This window comes from Aspergillus lentulus, assembly GCF_001445615.1.
Source record: "Aspergillus lentulus DNA, contig: Alt08, strain: IFM 54703, whole genome shotgun sequence".
Taxonomy (NCBI): Eukaryota; Fungi; Ascomycota; class Eurotiomycetes; order Eurotiales; family Aspergillaceae; genus Aspergillus; species Aspergillus lentulus.
Window position 1 is genome coordinate 4793505 of NW_028322118.1, and position 16424 is coordinate 4809928.

Here is a 16424-nt window from a genome sequence, read left to right on the forward strand (position 1 = left end):
CGACAGTCCTCACTGTGGGATTTTCTATATTACAGGTCTCACTCCACCTCTAACATCGTTGGAGCCGTCCCAGAGTGTATAGTTCGATTTCAATGAACCCGATGTCTCACAGCACAATCATTTATAACTTATATTCAGAGCAGTCTACTAAATATGCTAGAGTACATTATCACTTGACCTTGCTATAGAATATCAAATGTATAGTGTTATTGGTATCTATGACATATATCGTATATGTTACTTGGATAGCTTTTCTTGATCGACTCGTTATGATCTGTAATGATAAAGTGAGCGACTCGACGAGCTTTTCGCTGATCTGCTTGACAGAATTTCCAGTCTATAGCTAGTGTCAATCTGCCTTCTTATTGGAGTTAAGCCCTGGTTACGAGGTGACTCACTCCCGACAGATCAATGCCCAAATTTGGTATCGCGAGGGAGCAATATACGAGATGACTCACCCTTAATGGTTCCACCCATAAGTACAGCAACCCCGTAATCTAATTAACCCGCTGTGAAAAGAGGGATTGAGTCAAATGTTCAGAACTGTCGACTCAGCACCGTCTAACTATACGAGGGCGCAGGTGCCATCTATGATCATAGAGTCATGGCAGGGGTACATCCTATCGCATCCTGAGACAGCTATGTACTTTTTTGTAATGGACAAACAAAGTTGAGCAACGCAGTGTGAAATATATAATTTTAATGTATCATAGAGTACCCTACCGCAGCTATATAAACCTCAGCAAAAGCCCATGAAGACAAGGTAGACAAGAACAACAAGTTCAACATCAAAAGCTTCCTATATTTGTAGACAGGTATGATAGTTTCCTCTTCCAGTTCTCTGCAGTTTCATTTCAATGATGAGTATACCTTTCACTCGCCGAAATGAAGGCATCCTTTTGCTTAAGTTGGTTGTCTTTGTGATTAGAATTGAGGTTTCTGAGGTTTCATATATGCTTCTTTGATGTTTTATCATATTATTCTGGAGCATTTTACTGACGAATAAGTGTCGCACATAGTGAGAGCGACCACGGGGATCCGACGCCCAAGACTTTCTGGCTTTATGGGAGGCGACAAACTCAACGCCAAAATTTGATACCCTTCGAAAGACTCATACTGGTGGAAACATATAGGTAACGCACTTCATTTTGATAGACTATCACTGTGTGAAAAGTGAGGTAGGTAGATCATCTCTGAAAGCTATGCGCTGCATGCAAAACCAACTTCAACACCCATTGCTGCTCTACACACTAGACCTTATATGCCCCTTACTGTGCGGCGCGCTACAGACATTGAGAATACCACGGATTCGCTGACGAGCACGTCGATCCGCTCGCACAAGCGGTAGGCCCCGTCCAGCCACTACCACCACACTGGCCCCATTTGGATTGCGTAGCCCCAGCAGCTGGAGCAGTGGTGGTACTCGGCTGCGAGGCTGTAGTCGTGCTCGTGCCTGACGACGGCGCACCGCTTTCCATCTCAAAAGAGCTAACCAGCACACTTCCACCAAGCGATACGGTAGCATAGTTGAAGATACCGTACCGATAACCCATGAAGAACTGCCAGGTATTGTTCAGCGTGTACGGTGTTCCAATCGAGTGGAAACTAGCGCCGTCGGTGCTGTAGTAGAACGACGCCGTCCTGCCGCTGCCGGGCTGGATGTTGGCGTATGCGCGCAGCCAAATCTTGGAAGGGCTTCCGGAGAGGTTGACGCTCGCGACCTCGGAGCCCGTAGAGAGGGTGTTCCAGTTGGCGTCCATTGTGAGTCCGGCGACCATGCTTACGCGGAAGACGCCGCTGTTGTTGATGACGGCGACATATGCGGAGGAGTCGCGGAGCATGGCGAGGCCACTCCGGTCTCCGGGTTTCATGTTGCTTATTGTCAGCTCGATTGTTGCGGTCGAGGCTGGGCCTAGGATCCGGTGCGTCAGGGTATTTCGGGCCGCGTAGAGGTTGGTGGTCACCGTGGCGGTCTTGAGTGTCAGGCCGTTGTTTACGCTGTAGTAGCTGGGGTTTGGGTTGTGGTTCCATTCCCACTGAGGGCCCAGCGTGGTGCCCTGGAATGTGTCTTTTCCTGTAGGGGAGGACAGGGGATGTGGGGTCAAAGGATATGGATACTGGGCTCCCCAGCCCCCGTTCACGGTAGTTATTGCCGGGAACCCATCGGAGCCCCAGGTAATCGGAGCCAGAACTGGAACTCTGCCTCCGGGGTAGCTGTCGACAAAGGCCATGTAATACCAATTCCCTGATGGAGTATCGACAATGCCACCCTTTATTTTGTCAGTTCGACGCCCTCGCTTCATTATCACAGGCTACATACCTGATGGGGCACACCACCTCCGGTAATAGGTGTTGCAATGTTCTTCAAGAGTAGTTTCTGTGTATATGGGCCCCATGGGCTGCTTGCCTTGAGAACATACTCCGCATTGGCAGGAAGCGTGTTGAAAATGTAGTATTCGCCATTGATTTTGTAGAACCGCGAGCCCTCAATGGCTCCAATGGTGGATGTGAACACCTGTTGCGTTTTGACCTGGCTAAGCCCATTGGAAGAGAGCTGGGCGACAGAGATGGTAGTGCCTCCATACGCCACATACATTGTATCGTCATCATCGATGAGCAAGCCAGCATCATAGTAACAGGTGTTGATGACGCCACTCTTTGTCCACGGGCCTGTCACCGAAGGAGCCGTGTAGATATATGTAGTGCTGAACTGGATGCATCCAATCCAGTACCACAAGCCGTTGCTCTTACGATATCTGAGTGTCGAAGCCCAGATACCTTTGACGTAGGCCTGTCCCCCGTCGAGGTTATAAATAGAGCCCCAGTCCAATGTAGGCACAGAATGACCGACGAATTCCCAGTTGACAAGATCGTACGACTGCAGGATAGGAGCACCGGGAGAGTAATGCATCGTCGATGCGGAATAGTAGAAAGTGTCATTCACTCGGAAAATGTCAAGATCAGCCAGGTCCTCCCACAAGACCGGCTGATTGAAATTTGCGCCTAATGCGGCGGTCATGAGGAAAAAAGCGCATATAATTCCTCTCATCTTGCAACTAACTTTGAGCCCGAGATTGTGTCTTGTTAGTCACTTCATAGGCCCGCTGTCCTCATTTATAGATCGTCTGGGGCATCTTCTGGTACGACAAGGATCTCGGTTCGGGTCCACTTGCGAAGGAACCTCTATTTACCGAGATCCCTGCCATTAACGATACATGCTAGACATCCTGAGCATCATATTGTTCGATGATCAGCGGTGTCAATTGCATACGTGGCGGGGATGGTTGACAGAGCTAAAGGATGTCGAGCGGGAGAAGAAGACGTTAGGTACCGAGTATGCACCAAATCAGCAATGATAGCAGATCATATCAGTAAACCATCATTCGGTGAAGTCTCGCTTGAGATTTCAACTTTTCCAGCTCATTGTCAACATGTGGAGTCTCCGAGACTGACGGACCGTTTCCCCGAGTAGTCTATATGGATGGGACATTGCATCGCCTTCCGGACCTCAGTATGCAGACAAGCAGTGTACGGATAATCACCTAGCTTCTTAGCCAAATTAATCTCCACTCAATCTACTGAAAACAGTAAGTAATGCCTGGCCCCCTCATTTTGGAGTCTGGGGAAAGGGAGGACCCACGGCGCGAGTATTCCAATCGCCTCAGTTTAAACCAGAAGATTGCCATCGTCAGACCAATGTAACTTCCGCCCTGGCTAATTGACTATAGTTCTTGTCTGCTTGGACATTGACTCTGGATAGAAATGAGAAAGGGCCAAACTACGTTTCAATCCTGTTGATGAATCCCAGGGTCTCCGGGATTGTTGGACCTACCACAGCCCTTGTTTTGCTTATGCAGACTATAGAAGGAGGGTATATGAACCAGTGATGGCTGAAGTAGGTTGGCTAGCCACGTTGACCCGAGCATTAGTAGATCTTTGCCAGGGAGTCAGTCCCCCGCAAAATGCTGGGCCCTGCGCATGCTTAGCGGAGTACACCTCAAGTGCCGCTCGGATGGACCATTCAGATTGAGATATTTGCGAGAAGGCTGCTACTGAAGATTATGCGGGGTCTCCAAGGGCAAATCATTGCTGAGGATCCTGGTGGTGGGTTGATTTTAGCCAAAATATACATCCCGTCATGTTCGACTATCGGCTAATATCCAGACTCTGCAGCATCCCCAAAGTACCCAAACGAGGAATAATACATTACTGTGGTTCAAAGCGTTTTCATTAATTTAGCGATTCTCCGGTGGAGTGCATCTTCGTGCTTCATATCGTCGGCACCTGTTGATCGTCGCCTATGCCGAAGGAGGCCTCTAGTTCCTTTAAAATGGCCATCATCGTCGATACTTCATAGGCACTGCGAATATCATTATAAGCAGTAGGATCTGAAGTTGCTATAAGTTTTGCTGCATTGATAGGACTCCACAATGAAAGCTATAGGAGCCACTCTCCTCGGACTGGCAGTGGCCGTCCAGGCTCAGCAACCGTTGTATGGCCAATGTACGTCAATATTCTATCCCTCTCAAGGCATGAATCATCACTAACTTAACATGAGGCGGTGGGAATGGCTGGACGGGCTCAACTCAATGTGTCGCCGGCGCATGCTGCAGCTCTATAAACGCCTGGTACTACCAATGTCTCTCTGGCAACTGCATGCCCAGCACGACTATGACAACCACCACTACACGCACAACCTCGACAAGCACATCCGGCGCGACAGGAAGCCTGCCCACCAGTTTCAAATGGAGCTCGACCAATGCCCTGGTTGGTCCCAAGAACGACGGCCGCAACCTTGCGGGAATCAAGGACCCCTCTATCATAGAGGTTGACGGCACATACCATGTTTTCGCCAGCACTGCTCAAGCGTCGGGCTATAATCTAGTGTACTTCAATTTCACCGACTTCAACCAAGCGGGGAATGCGCCCTTCTTCTATCTTGACCAGAGTGGGATTGGGACAGGCTACCGCGCTGCGCCCCAGGTCTTCTACTTTCAGCCGCAGCAGACGTGGTACCTGATCTTCCAGAATGGAAATGCTGCATACTCCACCAACAAGGACATTAGCAATCCGGCTGGGTGGAGTGCCCCTAAGAACTTCTTTAGCAGCGTTCCTAGTATCATCACTCAGAACATCGGCAAAGGTTATTGGGTGGATATGTGGGTTATCTGCGACTCATCCAATTGCTACCTCTTCTCTTCTGATGACAATGGCCACCTCTACCGCTCACAGACCACTCTGAGCAACTTCCCCAACGGCATGGGCAACACCGTCATTGCACTCTCTGACTCAAATCCCAACAATCTCTTCGAAGCTTCCAATGTGTACCGCGTCGGCAATCAGTACCTTCTCATCGTGGAAGCCATCGGGAGTGATGGGAATCGGTACTTCCGGTCGTGGACGGCACCTTCTCTGACGGGTACATGGACTGGACTTGCAAACACTGAAGCTAATCCATTCGCGCGTTGGAATAACGTGGTCTTCTCCGGAACTGCCTGGACGAAGAGTATTAGCCATGGTGAGATGGTGCGCTCGCAGGTGGACCAGACTATGACCATCAGCCCGTGCAAGCTCCGCTACCTCTACCAAGGTCTGAGTCCGACGGCGTCGGGTGATTATAACTCTCTTCCCTGGAAACTGGGTCTCCTTACGCAGACCAATTCTGCATGTTAGTTGGACACAGGACCGTCATTCAGACATGCTTGCACCTGACTGTGGCCATGCTTGCACAGAGAGCAAGTCCTGTAGCTACCACCGGGTTACCGTCGAAGCCCTAGCGACTGGTGTAAGAAGGCGAAGTTTGCCTATGAATTGCTGTCGACAAAGATTATGTACTTAGTGGCTATTGATTCTCACTAAACCTGCGTATATTCTTTCTGAGCCAGTAGATGTATTTGACATCACATATTCCAGTACTCGTGGCCAACGACAAGTTTCTGATCGATATTGCTCGATTGTACACATGACACTCTTACTAGAAGAGCGATAAGAAAGGCCCCCTAGTACATACTCGGCTAGACTTTGCTGCGGCACTGGGCTTATGGTGCGCTACAAGGTAACGGATACCCAGCTACGGGATCTTAAGCTCACATCAAATTTCAATCTCAGATATACCTTGATCAATCCACTTAAAGTCTTTTCTTTCAAGGATAGCCTAGCCATGCGGCCTGATTCATTACCCTTCAATGTTCTCCCTTAACGGTCTTACCCTCCCCTGATGCTGGCAACCGTTGCTGCTTCTCAAGCCGCTTCCTCAGGTAATGGGTGTATCCCATCAAGGCGAAGAATCCCAAGAACAACCGCGTACATGAGCTAGTTGACCCTCCGGTCGCAAACTGACTCCTCATTACACAGACCACATACTTGATACGAGAGGATCAGAAAAGCAAAAATTGCCAGCAGAGTTCTGGTACATCTTAGTGAAGACCAGAGTAGTCTAGGTGCCTGACTTACTTGAAGATGTGTCGAGCAAATGGGTTTATGAGATATTGGGCGATTGGGTCTGCGGGGTAGGAATCGACTATTGAGCACAGAGGAGAGACGGGGAGTTGATCGTCTGATACTGATAGTCGGCCATGATGTTGTTCCTGAGTTTAGTTGTTGGTAGATGGAGGAGAGTGACTGGATGAAAACATCTAAGAGCTACGGATATCAGGCAACTACATTGAGCCTTACCGCTTTTCTCTCGCCAATAATGCCTTGATTTTTTCTTAGAATGTCTCATGCTTGTGTGGGCTCTGGAATGTACCTAGCGATTAGCTTGTATGGTAGAATGGTACTAGAGGCGAAGCTACCGGCTGTCCGATAATGATACTTGCGCAAACTGGTAGCGGACTGAGGCCTAGAAGATATTATATGTCTATCAAATGATAAAGATGCTGGCAGAGTGGTAAGATGCTGAGTTTTCACAAGATATATGGAGCCTAGGGACTGTTCTTGGGACCAAGCTTAGGCCTTCATCTGATATCAGCACACCAGCCCTACATCCACAAGGGACCCATGCTGGACATGGGTGGACCCTGCATTGGCAATGGCAACCTTGGCCCATAAACTAGCCTTATACTTGATAACTGGTTAGTAAACGTCCGCTATCGTTCCAGGACGAGTAAGCGACTCGACTTCCCTACCTCAATATCAAGCTTCATATGCACAGCCATTGCAAGTTCGTTAGTATAGGTTAGTGACAGACCTGTTTTCTTTCGTTATGTTGGCCTTTAGCGGGCTCAACTAATGCAAATAATTTCCATTCAATAAATGGCTCAAATCCTGCTGGGAAAGACTGGTCAAGGGCTCTTCCATACGAGGCATATGCGGCGGTCGGAAGTATATCCTCATCCTTCATTTCTGCACACAAGGCTGGCCATAGTATTTAGTATATATATCACTTTATTTGACCTTTAGGGATTATATCAGCTTACACTCTACACTAACTACCCCGCACCAACCTAGATTCTGAAGTCTAATGATTAAAGGGCTTCTTCGCACGGGGGAAGTACCGGAGAGTACCCGGATGACGGGACGCCTCCTTCACTGCATATATATCTCTGCAGCCCCGAAGGATTGAGTCAATGTCGTAAAAACTGTAGCCTACCCTGGGCCAGCAGAATGCATTTGATAGCGAACGCCCTCCGAATCCTGGCCGTTACGGCTCTGACAACCCCGTCGGTTGCAAGTCATTGCCCGCAAGGTTCACCAACAGCCAGAACCAAAAACGGAACACTCTGCGGCGTGCATCTACCTTCATTCTCCCAGAATGCCTTCCTGGGCGCCCCATTCGCCCAGCCACCGGTCAACGACCTCCGACTACGGCACCCTGTTCCATACAATAAGCGATACACGGCATACCCTGCAACTACACAGCCAGCCAACTGTCCCGGCTACGCCGGATTCGAAGTCGGCATTGGCCCGTTGAGCGAGGACTGTCTCTACCTCAACGTTATTGTCCCGGATACTGCGTCCCCGCAGGAGTCGCTGCCCGTACTAGTCTGGTGCGTATATTCCTTTCTCAGCTGGAGTTGAGGCTGACCAGTACAGGATCTACGGCGGCGGCTTCACAGCCGGCGGGGTGGCGGACCCCCGATACAACATGTCGTATATCTTGCAGCAGTCTGCAGCAATCGGCAAACCAATCATCGGCGTGAGCATCAACTACCGCGTCGCGGGGTGGGGGTTCCTCGCGTCGAGGGAGGTTCTCGCAGCTGGTGCGGCCAATATCGGACTGTATGACCAGCGGCTTGCGCTGCGGTGGATCTGCGAGAATATCGCGGCTTTTGGCGGCGATGCAGAGAAAGTTGCTATCTGGGGTGAGAGCGCGGGGGCATTCAGCGTGGGGTATCACCTTGTTGGATTTGATGGGGAGAATGAGGGTCTATTCCGCGCGGCGATCATGGATAGCGGGACGATGCTGGGGCCTGCGCTTCAGGATAAGGAGCTTATTGTGGCGGAGGATGGGTTCCAGGCGATGTATGATAATGTTACGGAGACGGTGGGGTGTAAGGGTGCGGAGGATACGCTGGCGTGTTTGCGGACGGTGCCGTACGAGGTGCTGTTTGAGGCGTTTAAGCCGCAGATCTATACTCCTGTTATTGACGGGGAGTTTATCACGCGCAAGCCGAGTCAAACTCTTGCGCTAGGTAAGGTTGCAGATGTCGCGGTGCTGGCTGGGGCGAATACGGATGAGGGGACGGCGAGTTTCTGGGGTCCGAGGGGGACGCTGAATACCACTGTTGACGTTGCTGCGTATATCCGTACGCTGAACGGTGGTGGATTGAGCGACGAGGATGTTGAGGAACTGCTAGCACTTTATCCTGATGATCCTACGCAGGGCTGCCCGTACGGCACTGGTTCTGAGCGATTCGCCAGTCAGGGCTGGATGTACAAGCGAGGGGCTGCCATTGCGGGCGATATATTCGTGCATGCTGGCCGGCGCGGTCTAGTGGAATACTATGCGCAAAAGAACAATGCCAAACACAAACACCAACAGAAGCCGGTGTACAGTTATCGGTTCGACCAGCCGCCCTGGAACGGGGTTTTGGAGCTGATTGCGACGGTGCCGCCAGTTTACAGCACACACTACGCGGAGCTCATCTTTGTGTTTAACAATCCGTCGCAGAAGCTGTCCAACTATATCGGACCGTATCCCTCCTTTCATCAGCTGTCCGAGTTCATGTCCCGGTCTTGGGCCTCTTTTGTGCATGACCTGGATCCGAACGGGCATGCGGTGGACGGTGCTCCATATTGGCCACGATATGAACAGTCGAAACCGCAGAATATCGTCTTTCGTACCGTGGACAGGTCCAACGGGAGTGGGAGCTACGTTGAAGAGGATACCTATAGAAAGGATCAGCTGAAGTGGTGGAATGCGCACTGGTCTGCCTTGAGATGTTGATCTTTCATTGCATTCGTACGTCAGAAGTCAATCAATGAAAACAGGATGTTCAAGTCTCAAAGTGATCATTGCCCAATTATCAAATTACAGCTAGAATATGAGGGTCTGTGGAATTTAACACTGGAAATAACTGCTTGAGGCGTGACTTAGCTTCTATTTAGTAAGGAGGGGAACCCTGTATGAACTTCTGTGAGAATAACTTGTTCCTGCACAGTTGCACAGACAGCCTGCATCAGTGGTCATGCATCGGCAATACACTACGTGGGGAGGCGCGGAAAATTACCTTGGCAGCATAAACAGGCTTCAAGAGAGGTGTACCATGAATCTAGTGAATGATTGAGCATATACAGTTATTTAAACTTGTTGACTGGCTTGGTAGATTTCGGAAGGGGGAATTATCTCGCAACTTCAATCCATCTGTGGGAGACGGGCATACTTGCAAATTTTGATGAGGCATAATGAAACAGAAGAGAGCAGTACCCCTTAGAAGTAGAACCCTTGCCTATAATCAAAAGGCCCCAGGCAATGATTGCTTGGCAGGTAGCATTCACTCAAACTCCGCCCAGGTTACAGCACCAGTTTCCAACCATCTAAAGGGTCTGAAGCAAGTAACACACTGCCTTATATATTAATAGCTGGCAAGTGTGGTCTTTACCACATAGTATTCAGTGAAGTGACAGGAGACTGACGTCTTCCAACCACCAGGCGTGAACGCCACTGATGTCGCCCAAGAAAAAAGGCATGATTTGATGACTGCCCGCTATTTTCTAGCTCATTACTCCCAGTCTCTGAACTACTTCAAACATCTGTGACCGCGAGAGTAGGTAAATATACAATCATAGCTCGCACGCAGCCTGTCGACGAGAGAGCATGGACTCAGGACAAGAACGAGACGGCATCCATATCACGCTCACTGTGCCTATTCCCATCAAAGACTCGATCGTTTCTGATATCACAGAACATCTTCGCAAAATCTATTCAGAGACCACCCTTGTCTCGACTGACGAGGACAAAGGGCATCTTTTCTTTCACTGTGATACCGAAGACCCCAGCATACGAGATTCATTTGGCGATCTATTTCAACAATGGCTGAACACGCAAGCTATCCCGATTCTCAATTATCGCTTAATTCGCGGCAGAATGTAAGGCGCATCCTCTATGCCACAATGCTCCTGCTGCCCGTCACGATCGCCGGGGAATTCTGCACTGGACTGTTCACCCATTAGTGGTAATGGCTGTACCCAATACTTCTTTAATCCCGGTAGTGAGCGGCGTCTGACAGCGTATCTGAATCGTCAATGTACCGGGCAAGAGATCCTTCGTGTGAATGGGGGCTCGGTTACATGTCTTCAGGCCCCCGGAAACTGGGGGGGTTACCTTATCACGAGGATTTGAGTAATATCGATGGGGACACATGTTGATATGACTGATGTTGTTCTTGTTTACTGGTAACTGGTACTCCGGCTTATTCCTTGCTGATCATCTTATTTACTATTTACTGATGTACTTAGTGCAGAAATTGCAGTATTTAAATTTTCATCATCTTACCTTGCAGGCTTTGAAGAGAGCAGAAATCACAGAGTATATAGACTGAATAGCCAGTTGCTATACCGGCTTTGGTGGATGGGACTGGAGATAGAGACTGAGAGACAACGACTAGACAAGCACTGAAAGCGTACCAACCCGCCAAACCCCGACTAATACGACAGCATTCTGCTTGGACCGGGAAGTCCAGCGAAGGCTTGACTGGCGGAGCGCCGGTAACGGAGGCCCGGTGCTCTGTCCGCTGCTTAGAACCTCCAAGATAATCTTTGCGTTCATGCACACCCGTGGGGAAGAAGCAGAGGTAGGGTAGCTGAATGTGCATATGGCAAGGGACCCTGGCGGGCTTGTGTTCGCGCTGAGATTGTGTCGATCGAAAGTAAGGGGACTTGGATATGTGCTAATTGCTGGTTTGGTAACTGCGGGGTACGTAAGCGGGATCATTTGCATGGCAGGTCGGGTACAGGTGCTGGACTATCCTTTGTGTTGTGATCTCGGTCCTAAGAACGAAGAGGGTTCTTCGTACAATGTCACCGCGAAACCACGCAGAGGTACAGAGCGAGTGTCGCGTAGGGTCGGAGGACATTTTAACCTATCTGATAACCTTATTTGTTAGTCCTTAAGCTTCTCCGTTATTTCTCTAGGGCTTTAAAGTGAGACCTCTTTCTACAGGCAGAATAAGTTTCTGTCTTAGTTTGTAGTTCTCTAAACACAAGCAGCAACAATCTGAGCTCTCCCTGGGTGCTGATATTAGATGCACCTGGTTATTTCCGCCATAATTGCTCTTTAGATGTAGAGAATCAATGACATCTATTCAGCTTACAGGTCAGCCACAGGAGTCCAAAGACAAGCAGTGTGCATATGCTGTATTGAAACAAATCGATAACATCTAACCAGGTCGAATGGCGGCAGTCTATCCCTACACCAGACATTACAATTACAATATCCAAGTGGAGTAGGATAGCTAAGCCTGCTAAGCAACAGGCTAGTAAGACGCCATGACGTTGCCTGCGCACGGGCGGAGGAAAGAGCCGATCTACAGGCTGACGAGCGCCGGAGCTGAATCTCAGCGTATCCCAATAGAGGTCTCCATCTCCTTAGCACGTGGACTATCCCCAGGCTTTACTGGCTGATCTATTACGCATCTCTAGCGCAGAGGCTTGCGCGTCACACATTGGGCTCCATTGCCTACGGAGTACTTAAACCCGTCACCCCATCCTTCTTCTACCAGTACATCAAACCATATCCAATATTGAACAAAGATGACAATCCCAAAGTACGGCGTCTGGGTCGCCCACCCAACACGCTACACAGCCGAGACCGAAAAGCAAGACCCCAAGTCCCCACACATCTACCTCTACTTCACCGACGGCACCAGCACCAAGCAGTACCAAGCGGCCATCAACGTCAAATCCACCGACAAGGACACCCGCCTCGTCTTCTGGCTTGACCGCGCCTTTTCTCATCCAATCACCCAGTTCCTATCCGCCCTCGATGAGGGTTTCACTCTCCTCAACAGCAACACCCAGCCGCAAGGCCTGGATTACATCCGCACAAAAAGCCTCGTCGACATAAACGCAGGCAAGGTCCTCCCGCACGACATCCCCGGCCCAAACAACGACATCCTCGATTCCCTCGACCCGATCCTTTCGACTGCGATTGCACAAAAGGCAAGGATGTATGTGTTTGGGTCGTCGTATGGGAGCGGGATCCACGATGTGCATATGAATCAGGGGAGTCGGCCGCAGTTTGAGAACGGGGTGTATGAGGATGGGGCGCTGCTGTTTGAGTTTGCGGACGGGCATTGGGAAGCGGTGTTTTTGGCGTTTGCGTCGCAGAGGATTCCGACGGATGATAATGGGGAGGCGGAAGAGGGGAGTAAGGATCTGGCGGGGATTTTGGGGAGTGATCAATAGTCTGATAGTAGTAGAGCCCCCTTTGGTTATGCGGTGTGCTTCTTTGATTGTGATGGTGGAAGTCCAGTTGGAGCGCTGGAGGTCTTGCAGCCGTTGTGGAGATGGAGAGTCTCTGGTAGTCTAGTCATGTTTTCTGTGCGTCTATTAAATCCAATTGACCTGTATTGAACGATCAAATGGCTTGTGTGTGCGTGTGTGTGTGAACCTGCGCACTCGATCCGCCTGCTGTCTGTTAGTTAACGACTTATCTGTGTCAAGTCGTTAGGCTGGCTTCAGAGACGCAACAACACAGCGACGGGCCGGGCCTGATACCCTCGCCGGATTCAACAGGCGAACTGGCGGAGGTAGGAAAAACTCTGCAAAGCGCAGATGTATCAGTAAGATACACCCTCTGCACTCAGTCCGCCTGCGAAGTCGAAACCTCAAAGGTCCGATGTACGCCAATCTTAGACAAAGACCGCACAGGCACAGAGGGTGACTTTCCATTCAGCTGCTCCGTGCTCTCAGTCATGAAATCCGCGTCATCATTTCTCTCCGCTGAGCTCGTAGTTCCATGACGGACGTCCTTGAGATTGTTCTTGGTCGGGTCGTGGCGAGACGGCGACGTGCTGCTTTCGAGATCACCCAGGGAAAACTGGTGTTGACGTTTCCGGCTCTGGGGACCAGAGGAGTCGAAGATGCGGTAGGAGGATCCATTGCGACTGTGGAGGATGCGGAAGAGCGGGCGGACGGTGGCGAGGCTGCCGGCTGTGATGGCCAGGCCGGTTTCGATGTTGGACCAGATTGCAATCTATATTGTTAGTATTCGGTATTCATGGAGACATAGCTGCCTGTGAGCTCACCTGGACGGTTGCATCTATAATCTGTTAGAGATGGGCAAACGTGAAGGTTCAAGGATGACTTACAGAGGAAATCCTGATCGCGAATGGTTTGGACGAATGGAATCCGGATTATAATGGCGACGCTTGCTCTGACAAGGATTAATACTGGTCCGTCAAAGGGACAGGTAAACTTACATGCATGCCATGCCCAGGAGACCCGCCACTGCAATCTTGGTGCGCTTGTTCATCTGCAGATTGCGCACGAGCAGGATAGGGAGCAGACCCACAGTCAGGTCAAAAAGCGCGGAAGAAACGCTGAAAAGGTACAGCATGATGATGATCGCATCCACGTATCCGCATTTGCCAGAGGTATCGCCGAGCATCCGGGTCCAGAAATAGGACACCGGCGAGCATTGGATCAACATGTAGACAAAAAAGATAAAGCCAACAATGACTGTGAGCGCGGTGACTGCGTACATGATCCGCCTATGAGTGGGACGAACCATGACACGCAGCAAAAAGATGGCCACAGATATCTTGCAGAGGATGGATGAGATGACATAGCCAATGTCGCAGAGGAACCAGTACTAGAGACGTCAGCTGGGTATTAGTCTGAGCCATTGAGGATGATACAAACCTCCATAGCGCGTGCTCTATGCTCTGGAGTCAAATCGACGAGATGCTTTCCTGTTCCCCAGAGAGAGCCTCCGATCATGCATCCGGAGAACATGACATAGAATAACTGAAAAGTCAGCATGACTTCACTCCAACTGTTGGCAGGGAGAATACCATAGAGAAGATCATGACTGTATCATCCCAGCCAAACGCCTTGACAATGCATAATCGCACATAACATCGCAGGATGACCGCGATGCTAGCCACTGCCAGAAAAGCGGCCGCCACACCACGGATTGCAGCACTTTCGTCCACCATGACGCTACTGCAATGCAATGCAATCAAATAGAATAACTGCGCTAGACTCAAGGACTTGCGAGATTCTCGAGCGGATCTGGAGCTATTGAGCATACTAAGACACTAGAGGGAAGGGCCGCTTTTGAATACTCTCGGACTCAAGGTCCTCGGCTCCTCGGCCCTGCAGCAATTAGGTTTTTGCACGGATTAATACAATACTTTTGTGGGATATTTGACTCTCGTACCATGTTTGACCTGAACCATTTTTCGGGTCGCCACCAGTAGCTGTTTGCCTGGCGTGCGAGCTTTGCTGTTTGAAGGTTCTACGGTGGGCTGTCCGATACGGTTCCATGGTTAAGCCCCGATCTATGTTTTATGACCGAGAGAGCCCACTGACTACTCCGATCCAGATCCGCAACGTCCTGAATCTTGACCACTCATGCCACTCATGCCATTTATTTCCACGTGGCGAGTCCTATAATCGAGTCTTAGTCACTTTGGGTGTAGCTGAACGGAGCTGATGTCCCACAACCACTATTCCGAATGAGGAACCCTCTCCGTGGCCAATGGTGTCTTGACTCAGAGGTTTGCGAATGCGAACCATGGATTTGTGCGTCTGCTCGGCTGTGACAAGCGGCTATGGAATGTTGCTTGATTCCTGCTGGGAGTTGGCAACTGGAGATGATCAGCACTTCGGGCAGCGGAAGTAGATTCGACCGCACGATCTATAGAGGCGATCAATGTAATCGTCCGTTCTTAGGTTCAGGGGCGGAATACGCTCGGGGCAAGATTATTAGACCCTGTAGAAAACTCCATCAGATAAGATCATGAAGAACATTTTCAATGTGTACCGATAGAAGCCCTAGTTCTCAGACAAAACCCTCAGAGCACTCCTGGTCGCTACTCAACTACTTTTCTGCCATCTCGAGGAAGATTATGCGCGAGGAATCTATTAAGCAAACAGTGAACCCGGATACAAGCCGAAACTAAAAACAATGAGCTCAAGGACCTTGGCTAGCAGATAACAGATTTATCAGGCCATCTTAACCAAACATGGACGTGAACCTCGCACGCAACCTCAAGCTCGGGGTACGGGTCTTACAAAGCGGAGATGGCAAATAAGACCTCAGGGCTATCTCCTCGAGGGATTATCAGACTCTTCTTCCTTTTCCTCTAGAGCCTGACTGGAAGACCCTTATTGAATAGCAGAATCCCCCTTCTCGGAAAGTGTGGTGACATAATCAGATCCCACCACCTGATTGGCCTGTTCGGCTATGACATCACCGCCATCCACACTAGACTCAATCAGGCCGTAGCTTGTATACAATCCCGACAAAAATAGAGCAGATGCAGGGATATCCAACAGACTGTTAGCGAGTTAGTTTAGCGCTTACACATGCAGACTGTTACTGTGGTTGATACGATGGCAGTAGGGGGAAGGGATATAAGGGGATTCCCTCCTGCGAGTCTGGTTGTCTTGATGCCTCTTGAATAAGGTCGAAACAGCAATCGATTCAGGTGAGGAAATGCTCTTGTATCTGCTCTAGGCAAGATGTTAATGATAATGCAGTCACAATGGCGGAACTCTCCAAAGAAGCAATCATCCTTATCGTTATTGTCGGCTGCGTGGTTTCAGTCCTGATCGGCTACTCTATCCATTATATCTCCACGGGCGGCTTCCGCGATGACCAGACGGAAAAGGACATGACGTACGAGCAGAAGGAGTATATGCGGGGTTTGAGACTGAAGAATATGGAGATGCTGGCTGGGCAGGCTAGAGTGAAGGTCCCGAGGGACCAGGTGGGCGTGCCATAAGGACAGACCTGCTGGACAGGTTATCGTCTG

At 50.0% G+C, this 16424-nt stretch overlaps 6 protein-coding genes across 6 annotated transcripts; 4 read left to right on the top strand and 2 right to left on the bottom strand.

Annotated features, from left to right (window-relative positions):
- Positions 1 to 1283: 1283 nt before the first annotated feature.
- On the bottom strand, positions 1284 to 3019 carry ALT_4754 (putative xylosidase/glycosyl hydrolase; the record flags this gene model as incomplete). The annotated part of the gene is made up of 2 exons (XM_033556875.1): positions 1284 to 2270; positions 2321 to 3019. The coding sequence occupies 2 exons, from the start codon at positions 3017 to 3019 to the stop codon at positions 1284 to 1286; spliced, it is 1686 nt and encodes a 561-aa protein (XP_033412766.1).
- A 1411-nt stretch (positions 3020 to 4430) lies between these two features.
- abfII (putative extracellular glycosyl hydrolase/cellulase) lies at positions 4431 to 5673 on the top strand (the record flags this gene model as incomplete). The annotated part of the gene is made up of 2 exons (XM_033556876.1): positions 4431 to 4503; positions 4559 to 5673. The coding sequence occupies 2 exons, from the start codon at positions 4431 to 4433 to the stop codon at positions 5671 to 5673; spliced, it is 1188 nt and encodes a 395-aa protein (XP_033412767.1).
- A 1932-nt stretch (positions 5674 to 7605) lies between these two features.
- ALT_4756 (lipase 4) lies at positions 7606 to 9388 on the top strand (the record flags this gene model as incomplete). The annotated part of the gene is made up of 2 exons (XM_033556877.2): positions 7606 to 7988; positions 8035 to 9388. The coding sequence occupies 2 exons, from the start codon at positions 7606 to 7608 to the stop codon at positions 9386 to 9388; spliced, it is 1737 nt and encodes a 578-aa protein (XP_033412768.2).
- A 2804-nt stretch (positions 9389 to 12192) lies between these two features.
- Positions 12193 to 12846, top strand: ALT_4757 (YukJ family protein; the record flags this gene model as incomplete). The annotated part of the gene is made up of 1 exon (XM_033556878.2): positions 12193 to 12846. The coding sequence occupies one exon, from the start codon at positions 12193 to 12195 to the stop codon at positions 12844 to 12846; it is 654 nt and encodes a 217-aa protein (XP_033412769.2).
- Positions 12847 to 13243: 397 nt separating this feature from the next.
- ALT_4758 (putative PTH11-like integral membrane protein) lies at positions 13244 to 14600 on the bottom strand (the record flags this gene model as incomplete). Its single annotated transcript, XM_033556879.2, has 6 exons — positions 13244 to 13636; positions 13689 to 13702; positions 13752 to 13816; positions 13863 to 14254; positions 14305 to 14409; positions 14457 to 14600. 6 exons carry the CDS (start codon positions 14598 to 14600, stop codon positions 13244 to 13246), a joined length of 1113 nt encoding a protein of 370 aa, XP_033412770.2.
- Positions 14601 to 16154: 1554 nt separating this feature from the next.
- On the top strand, positions 16155 to 16394 carry ALT_4759 (uncharacterized protein; the record flags this gene model as incomplete). The annotated part of the gene is made up of 1 exon (XM_033556880.2): positions 16155 to 16394. One exon carries the CDS (start codon positions 16155 to 16157, stop codon positions 16392 to 16394), a length of 240 nt encoding a protein of 79 aa, XP_033412771.1.
- Positions 16395 to 16424: the final 30 nt, after the last annotated feature.